At 43.5% G+C, this 9905-nt stretch overlaps 1 protein-coding gene across 1 annotated transcript; it reads right to left on the bottom strand.

The window, feature by feature from the left end:
• Positions 1-1085: 1085 nt before the first annotated feature.
• LOC135508385 (saccharopine dehydrogenase-like oxidoreductase) lies at positions 1086-9767 on the bottom strand. The gene is made up of 12 exons (XM_064928528.1): positions 9298-9767; positions 7565-7677; positions 4922-5002; positions 4530-4659; positions 4386-4435; positions 4115-4245; positions 3898-4015; positions 2746-2865; positions 2604-2660; positions 2320-2431; positions 2095-2176; positions 1086-2010 (listed from the first exon to the last, which is right to left on the bottom strand). The coding sequence occupies exons 1-12, from the start codon at positions 9494-9496 to the stop codon at positions 1920-1922; spliced, it is 1284 nt and encodes a 427-aa protein (XP_064784600.1). The 5' UTR covers positions 9497-9767; the 3' UTR covers positions 1086-1919.
• Positions 9768-9905: the final 138 nt, after the last annotated feature.

Genomic DNA, 9905 nt, shown 5'->3' on the forward strand with positions numbered 1-9905 from the left:
CACACACTGGTTTGTCCATTTTTATCTCAGGTGATATTACATTAATTTTTCTGTTTTTAATTGTTTCGAATTTCAATAGCTCTCTGGTCATGTGACCTTCAACCTTCAAACTGCTGTCAGAATAACCACTCACAAGCCTTATATATTGCACACACTGGTTTGTCCATTTTCATCTCACACGATTTCACATATTTTTCAAACTTTCACATTTCAATAGCTCCTTGGTCATGTGACGTACTGGACTCAAAAAAGGTTCAGAATGTCCACTGACTACCCCTCTATATTCCACACCCTTTAGTTTGTCTATTTTCAGCTCACAGTTTTACACAAATGTAACGTTTTTAATTTCAATAGTTCCCTGGTCATGTGACCTACAACCATCAAACTACTTCGAAGTATTTTTACTTAGTTACTTTACTCCACTGCATAGTATAGACAACATACATATAAGTCACAAGTACATTTTCATATAAAAGCCATACTGTTAGTGGCTCTCTTGGTTAAGGCGTAAACACTCCCGTGTTTAGAGTCTGCACCCTGATGGCAGTACTGCATATTCATTGTCCAGTGTGTTTGATCAAAAATGATTGTTTTTACTCTCTAACGTGTGCGGTCTTTGTAAAATGTCTCCAAGAGCCTTTGGGGCCAACCCTACAATCATACCACTGACCTACACAACTCTGTAGGCTAGGGTATTCTGACTTGCCCACGAGGGAGACAAACCAGGCAACTTCACTAAATGTTAAGACTGGCTCAATAAAACATCTGGAAAAACAGATGATCATTCAGCCGTCTGAGTTTGCACAAGAAGCACATGTTTATTTGGCTGACTCATCAGAAAACCAGCTTAATTAATAATACATGGGAGAAGGTTACAACTGGACAGACAGGTCTGAAAACAACATTTTGCCCTTAGTGCCAAGGTACTACATGCACAGTAGACTTGAAACAATTGTAGATATTGTAGACAGAATAGGTAGGTATACGGCCCCTCCTCCTGGACAAGAGTCGTTGTCAGACCAGGCCTTCTGATATTTTGTGTGTAAATAAACCCTTACTGGTAAAGTGAGGACTCAGACACAAGGTTGGTTGACTTCAGTAGTCTTGGTTTTATTCGCTCAGGTAGAGAAGAACTATAGCCCTAACAGGCAAACAGAACAAGGACAAAACCTGCCCCAACACACACGCATAAATCAGTGAAACACAGAGAAGCCACGTCACTCCATCTTTCTGTGTGTTTTGAACTCAAACACCTATTTCTTACAAGCAGCAAGCACTGCTTTGTCAATCTCAGGTAAGTAATGTTGCTGCACATTCCTTAAAAACAGATCCAGCAAAACTGTTGGATTACTGGAATACTGCACATTACGGTTCACAAATGAAAAATTTCTGAAACCGTTCATAAGTGCTGATTCTCTTGAAACAAGGTTTCTGACGATGTGCTTGAAAACTAAACAGAGAAAGGACATAGAACTTACCAGAACATCCATAACAATGCAGTCAGGCTTTTTATTGAGAAAGAAAAACACAGGCACACACCAACACGCATACGGGCATGGAACACCCACCACACACACAGGCATGGAACACCTACCACACACACAGGGGAGAAGAGGCATTTGTATCCTACTCTACACAAACTGTACAACCGCTGGCGAGTTTATTAAAGCCGAGGCGACATTATTTGACAATAAAGTAACGGTCTCTTAAAAGACTCTACAGTCCCAGTCAGACAGAGGGTGGTCATTATCGGGCCATGCTGCAAAGGTAGAAGGAAGGACAAATCTAACCTTCAACCAAATTAAGATGTTGCTGATATAGCCAATTTTCTCTTTGCAGCATGACCATTAGTGAGAACACCAGTGGAGTGCCAATACTGATGACCCGGGGTAAGGGGTCGGGTCAGAGGAGGTCCCACATTATATGACAGAGAACTGGATGCCATGTTTGTTGAGGCGCTCCACCAGCGTGGTTCTGGAAAAAGCTGCTCCTGGGGTGTACACACCCCCCCTAAAGAGAGAGAGAACAGGAGGGAAAGAAAATGCATCAGATGTAATACACTACCCTGTGTGTGTGTGTGTGTGTGTGACTCACTTCTTGGGGAGGGCTGTGGGTTCGTTCAGGATGGTGATGGCAGCCTGTACCATGGCGATGGGCGTGGCCACGTAGCCTGCCTCTGAAACAGGGAGAGAAGCATTGTGTTATACCCAGCAGCGGCCGCAGGTTAGGTGGAGTAGTTGTTAATAAATAGTCCTTGGGTTTGTGTGTATGTGTGTTTATGTACCTGGTCCTTGGACTAGTGTATTTGTGTTTAAGTACCTGGTCCTTGGACTAGTGTGCGGATCTTAGCGTTGGGTCGTCCCTGGCTGGGGTCCTGTCCCTCAGTGTAGCCCTCTCCATAGAACGCAAACTGGAAGGATGAACCCTCCATCTGAGAGACACACAAACACACCCATCACTGACTAGGAGCACCAGCCTCCAGTTGAGTGACAAACACACCAATCAATGTCAATTTCACAAACAAATTAAAGTTCAACATACCAGTAGATGTGTATTGTTAAAATGTATGAGTAACATCTCTCAAGAGATGGATAAAACGGTACCTGCTTTCTGGTTGGTCCATCCTTGGAGAAGAAACCAAAGGAGAAAAACTCTGGAAACTAAATACAGGAGAGAATGGAAGGTTTTAGGTTTTCCTTTTGTGTGTGTCTATAACAACGGGTCTGTCACTGTGTCCTCGTTCACCTTAATCAGCAGGTTTCGTCCAAAGTTGAATTTGACCAGGAACCAGAACATCATCCCGGCAAATAGCATCTTGGCGATGTTGGCCACACCTCCTACTCCTGCATATGCACCATACTGGACCTGGGGTCAGACAAAAGGTCAAACAGAAGTCTCTCCCAAACCAACCACTTGCCCCTACCAACTCGCTCGGAAGGGCCCTCCATTGTCACATGTTGCTAAGGATACTCAGACGGTGACATCCAGAGTGGCGAGGGGATCAATAAACCAACACCTGGACACAATCCTTTATTTAAAAAATAAAACAGCATGAAATTCCCTGTTGTTTTACAAGATATAAAACAGTTAAACATTTAATTTGGGAGGCATTTGATTTGTTACTTGTGTCAACCCTTGAAATCAGACAAACAAAAGAGAAATAATTAGGCACACCTCTCCATTCTTTTGTATTAAATTGCACAAACTCCAAACATATCGCAGGGCACTTTCCTCTTGAGACGACAACCTTGATGGCTGGCTGAAGTGACTATCGGAAGGTTAAATTAGCCCCTACACACCAAGTGTGTCAAACTCATTTCACAGAGGGTCGAGTGCCTGTGTGTTTTAGTTTTTCCTTTCAATTAAGACCTAGACAACCAGGTGAGGGGAGTTCCTTACTAATTAGTGACCTTAATTCATCAATCAAGTACAGGGGAGGAGAAAACACGCAGACACTGGGCCCTCTGTGGAATGAGTTTGACACGTGCTCTACACCCTCAATTTTCACTCCCTAAGCTTTGGGAGTGTGCACAGTACGGAGGCTCGCAGGAACATGCAAATGGTGGGCGAGGGGAAGGGGGTGATTTGGTATTTAGGTGAGGTTCTTAAACATGGACTTTTCCTCAACAGGCCCCATGTCTTATCCTTACAAATCTTACACATAAATAAGGCTTACATAAACAAAATGTACTCAATGATCCCTTGTAACAAAGTTTGTAGCACACAGTATTCAGGTCTTACTCATATCCTATCCACAAGAGCATTTATTAGGATACATTCCATTTCAAAATTAAGTTTGAACATTAGAGCCACAACACAAAATGGCACTGGGCTCATGACAACGAGAATACACATTGATCGGTGTCTGCGTGTATGTACTGTATTTGTGTGACCTACAGGTGTTTCCTGGTGTTCCTCCAGTAGAAAGCGTTGAGATCTCTTCACCACCGAGGGGTCGGCTCCCATGAATGGGACTGCATACTGCTGAACCTCATTACTATAGAACAGGGCACTCCTATTCACACAAACAAACAATAGAAAGTAACGTTATCCAACACACACACACACACACACACACGCGCGCAGACACACCAACACACACAGGCCCCTGTACCTGCGTTTGATCTTTGAGCCCACCACAGGGAGAGGTTTGTGTCCAAACTTCTTCCTGAGGCTCCGCAGCTTCCCGCTGTCAGCAAAACCATAGATGGCCGACTTCCATGTCCCGTCATTGATAGATCCACCCTGAGACAGAGAGAGACAACCGAATATCAACAAACATTCTTTCATCAAGATTGTACCTAATAATGTTACACAAGGATGAAGCAGGGATTACAAGGATGAGGCCGGGGCAGTGTGAGGGTTTATGGGTAATGGAGTCTAACCTCAGGTCCTGTGCTGGCTGTCAGGAAGCTCTCCACAGCTGTAAGTGTCCCTGTAGCGAGAGACACACAAATGTGACACAACCACCCAATGGAGAGCACACACACACATAAACAAACAGATAAACCTCAGGGACACAAACACACCTTTGAATTGTTCCCTGGTGTAGAGGACTCCCATGTCTGCAGGTATGGAGTCAAAGCCACAAGCCCCAACGATGTACACTCCCTTATCAGCTGCCTGGCTGTTGTAATTCAACTGCATACTCTCTAGGAACTACACACACACACACACAAACATATTGGACTGTTGTGGTGGTAGAGCATGTGATTTTATTGATGTTGTGGAGAAAACAAGCAGGGAAGGCTGAAATATTTAAGAGGACAGCATGGTGTCCAGCAGCCTTCCCATTTAACTTAGTGGTGTGTGTGAGATATTGCTTCTGCCTATCAAGTCCTGTCCGGTCTACGGGAGTGATAGGGTGTTGAGGGTTGATTAGGGGTTGAGGCCTGGTGACTTTGTTGTTGCATCATCTTACCTGGGGTTCTCCACAGATGTCAATGCAGTGTGCGCTGTTCTCCACGCATGCCTTCACCACAGGCTCACCCCAGAACCTGTACTACACAAACAGCATTATCATCTAAAATATGACACCTCACTAAGGTGTTTATGTTACTACAGCAAAAACGAACTAATATATATATATATATATATATATATATATATATATACATACACACACACACAGTGGGAGAAAAAGTATTTGATAACCTGCAAAATTGGGAGTGTTTCCTACTTACAAAGCATGTAGAGGTCTGAAATTTTTTATCATAGGTACACTTCAACTGTGAGAGATGGAATCTAAAACAAAAATCCAGAAAATCACATTGTATGATTTTTAAGTAATTAATTTGCATTTTATTGCATGACATAAGTATTTGATATATCAGAAAAGCATAACTTAATATTTGGTACAGAAACCTTTGTTTGCAATTACAGAGATCATACGTTTCCTGTAGTTCTTGACCAGGTTTGCACACACTGCAGCAGGGATTTTGGTCCACTCCTCCATACAGACCTTCTCCAGATCCTTCAGGTTTCGGGGCTGTCACTGGGCAATACGAACTTTCAGCTCCCTCCAAAGATGTTCTATTGGGTTCAGGTCTGGAGACTGGCTAGGCCACTCCAGGACCTTGAGATGCTTCTTACGGAGACACTCCTTAGTTGCCCTGGCTGTGTGTTTTGGGTTGTTGTCATGCTGGAAGACCCAGCCACAACCCATCTTCAATGCTCTTACTGAGGGAAGGAGGTCGTTGGCCAAGATCTCGCGATACATGGCCCCATCCATCCTCCCCTCAATACGGTGCAGTCGTCCTGTCCCCTTTGCAGAAGAGCATCCCCAAAGAATGATGTTTCCACCTCTATGCTTCACGGTTGGGATGGTGATCTTGGGGTTGTACTCATCCTTCTTTTGCCTCCAAACACGGCGAGTGGAGTTTAGACCAAAAAGCTCTATTTGTGTCTCATCAAACCACATGACCTTCTCCCAGTCCTCCTCTGGATCATCCAGATGGTCATTGGCAAACTTCAGACAGGCCTGGACATGCGCTGGCTTGAGCGGGGGGACCTTGCATGCGTTGCAGGAGTTTAATCCATGACGGCGTAGTGTGTTACTAATGGTTTTCTTTGAGACTGTGGTCCCAGCTCTCTTCAGGTCATTGACCAGGTCCTGCCTGAGTAGTTCTAGGCTGATCCCTCACCTTCCTCATGATCATTGATGCCCCACGAGGTGAGATCTCGCATGGAGCCCCAGACCGAGGATGATTGACCGTCATCTTGACCTTCTTCCATTTTCTAATAATTGCGCCAAAAGTTGTTGCCTTCTCACCAAGCTTCTTGCCTATTGTCCTGTAGCCCATCCCAGCCTTGTGCAGGTCTACAATTTTATCCCTGATGTCCTTACAAAGCTCTCTGGTCTTGGCCATTGTGGAGAGGTTGGAGTCTGTTTGATTGAGTGTGTGGACAGGTGTCTTTTATACAGGTAACAAGTTCAAACAGGTGCAGTTAATAGAAGGCAATGAGTGGAGAACAGGAGGGCTTCTTAAAGAAAAACTAACAGGTCTGTGAGAGCCGGAATTCTTACTGGTTGGTGATCAATAACTTATGTCATGAAATAAAATGCTAATCAATTACTTAAAATCATACAATGTGATTTTCTGGATTTTTGTTTGAGATTCGGTCTCTCACAGTTGAAGTGTACCTATAATAAAAATTACAGACCTCTACATGCTTTGTAAGTACGAAAACCTGCAAAATCGGCAGTGTATCAAATAATTGTTCTCCATATACATGTATACACACACACATATATACTGGACCATGCCACCTCATGTTACACTCGCAGGTATCCTTTTTCTCTGGACTGGCTAATCGTGTGTGTATGCGTGCTGACATACAGTACAAGGTGCACTGGTGATAGCCACCGTCATCATTGCTGGCGTTTCACAAGTTGCAAAGTCATGTCCCCACTGCTATCAGACCCCATTCTGCAAAGTCATGTCCTCACTGCTATCAGACCACATTCTGCAAAGTCATGTCCTCACTGCTATCAGACCCCATTCTGCAAAGTCATGTCCTCACTGCTATCAGACCACATTCTGCAAAGTCATGTCCTCACTGCTATCAGACCCCATTCTGCAAAGTCATGTCCTCACTGCTATCAGACCACATTCTGCAAAGTCATGTCCTCACTGCTATCAGACCCCATTCTGCAAAGTCATGTCCTCACTGCTATCAGACCACATTCTGCAAAGTCATGTCCTCACTGCTATCAGACCCCATTCTGCAAAGTCATGCCCTCACTGCTATCAGACCCCATTCTGCAAAGTCATGCCCTCACTGCTATCAGACCCCATTCTGCAAAGTCATGCCCTCACTGCTATCAGACCCCATTCTGCAGCTCCATGGCACAACAGGAGGGCAGAGTGATGATCAGGACTGACATCAAAACACTCTTCCATACTAATATCTGAATTCTAACAATGAAAGAGGCAGCATTGATATCCCTCTTCATTTCTGACAAGCACACTCATTGTGTCTCTACAGCACTTACAGTATGTGTCTGTCTGTCTGTGTGTGTGTGGGTTCTGTGGTGTGTGGCATCTCCACAGTCAGTACTTACTGGCCCCACACAGTTGAGAACAATAACAGCCTGTTTGCACATGGCGGCCAGAGAATCAGGCTCTCCCACATCAGCCACAATGACCTCCACTGCAGTCCTCAGCTCTGGCTTACCTGAAACACACAGCAGAGGAGTCAGTCATTTCACCATTATGTTATTAACACATTTACAAATACAACACACTTCATTATGTGTTGAACAAACTACAATATATTGTACAACAATGATCTGGTTAAAAATAGCTCAGTGACCAAAAAGTAATTGGGTGGGGCAGTGTGGCTGACCCTTTGTTTGGCAGACCCCTGCATTGAATTCTGAATGTGTAGCCTGTCCTTCAAAGTACAAAATTGCTATCTGTTTTTACCCCCAAGCCTCTGTGTTACTGTTTCCTTCAATCTAGTTCAAATAGATTTCTAAGTGCTAAAGTGTGTCACCTCTTGGAAAATTAGTCAGAACTGAAAGAGAACCTAATAAAATAACATCTGCCGTTTTTATTCTGGTTCAATAAAGTATCTTTGAAGAGCATCATGAACAGTACACCATCAGTTATCTTTCCTGTGCAGTTTTGCATTTGCCCCCAGTATAGGTTATATGTGGTACACTACTAGCCTACTGTAATTACCAAACATGAACTGCTGTAGGTTATGTACACACCGAATGCTGTGCCACTTGACATAGTCATAACAGATAGGAAAATACTGCCTGATTGAAATCTCAATGATGGAGGAAAAACAAGGGGTCAGTAGATGGATGAACGACTATAAAACAATGCAGTCACAATGTACACAAATGCCAAACTAGGCTATGGGTCTGTTGCATATTCCAAACAAACTCTCTAAAGTACCTGCAAATGAGTATTATTTTGCCATATAACCCATTACAACTGTGTCTAGAATGGCAACCTGGCCACAGCTATAGAGCAGGAGACAGAGTCCCCATTGAGGTCAGGGGTGGGAAGGTTGAGACTATATCCCGATTGGGGTATTTTTCATCAGCTGTTGTCGAGGGCTATCCCAGGAGGGCAGCAAGAACGGCTCCATTCTCCTAATCTCAACCCTATTAGAACCCATCCCTTTCCTGGAAAGCCAGCCACTCACTAATCAAAAACTGAATTCAAATTTAATGTATTAAGTGTTGCATTGAGCAACTTTGTAGAGTGTACGCTATCTGGTCTAACAACATATCTTTCCAGCTACCACAACTACTGAAACACATAAGTGACTAAATCAAATCAAATTGTATTGGTCACATACACATGTTTAGCAGATGTTATTGTGAGTGTAGGGAAATGCTTGTTTCTAGCTCTAACAGTGCAGTTATATCTAACAATTTCACAACAACACACACATCTAAAGTAAAGTAATGGAATTAATATATACATTTGTCTGTGCACTTGAGTTATATTTTTTCGAAGCCTATGGCATACTGAGTGCAGAACATCCTTGGTCAAAACACTTGGAACAAGGAGTCACTGTATCATTTAACCAAGTTAAATCAGGTGAGTTTGCTGGCTGGCACGACACAGTAGACACACTGTGTGACACCCAGCTAGCAAACTTCCTTGAATCCCTCTGTGAAATCCAATGACAATGCACAATGGTGTCAGTCATCTAACTAGACCAAAGATCCTCTCTGGCTTGACATATATCCAGATTGAACTAATTCGATGTGTAACAAACTGTATTAGCTAGTTTGAAAGGTTACATGTCAATGAGGGCAGTAACGTTACGTACCGAGGGCTCCGGCGGCCTGCTCTAGAACTTTGTCCAGTTTCTGTCTGCTTCTCCCAGCCACAGCCCATTTCAGCGTCCCATTCGGGCCCTCCGACACGATCCTGGCCACCTCTTCAACCACGAACTGCCCGGTGAAACCCGAAGCCCCGAAAATAACAATGTGATAAGGTCTGCTAGAGGAGGTATCCACCTTCGCCATAGTTACAAATAGCTAGTTATACTCAAGAAAACACACAGCACAAGGGGCGAAACCGGGAATAAGCGTACAAGAAACGTGCTCGTACAAGTCATAGAGCAAAGCTGTGACTTCCGTAGTCTGATGATGATGATGATGATGAAGATGCTGCTCGGTCGACGCAATGAGCTAATCACCAAAACACCGGTGATGCAAATCTACATGCACAAACTAAGCGTTTTATTTATGCTAGTTTAAATACATATTTTTGTATTTGTTACAACATGTTATTTGATCTCATTAACCATCCGATTACAATACAAACACGATTAGAATACAAATTAAATAAATAACCAATTGAAACGGTGAGATCAAAAAGTGGGCGTGGTTATACACATTTTTGATTAAGATTGGCTCTCTGTCTTGTCAATCT

The sequence above is a fragment of the Oncorhynchus masou genome, chromosome 21 (genome assembly GCF_036934945.1).
Source record: "Oncorhynchus masou masou isolate Uvic2021 chromosome 21, UVic_Omas_1.1, whole genome shotgun sequence".
NCBI classification, from domain to species: domain Eukaryota; kingdom Metazoa; phylum Chordata; class Actinopteri; order Salmoniformes; family Salmonidae; genus Oncorhynchus; species Oncorhynchus masou.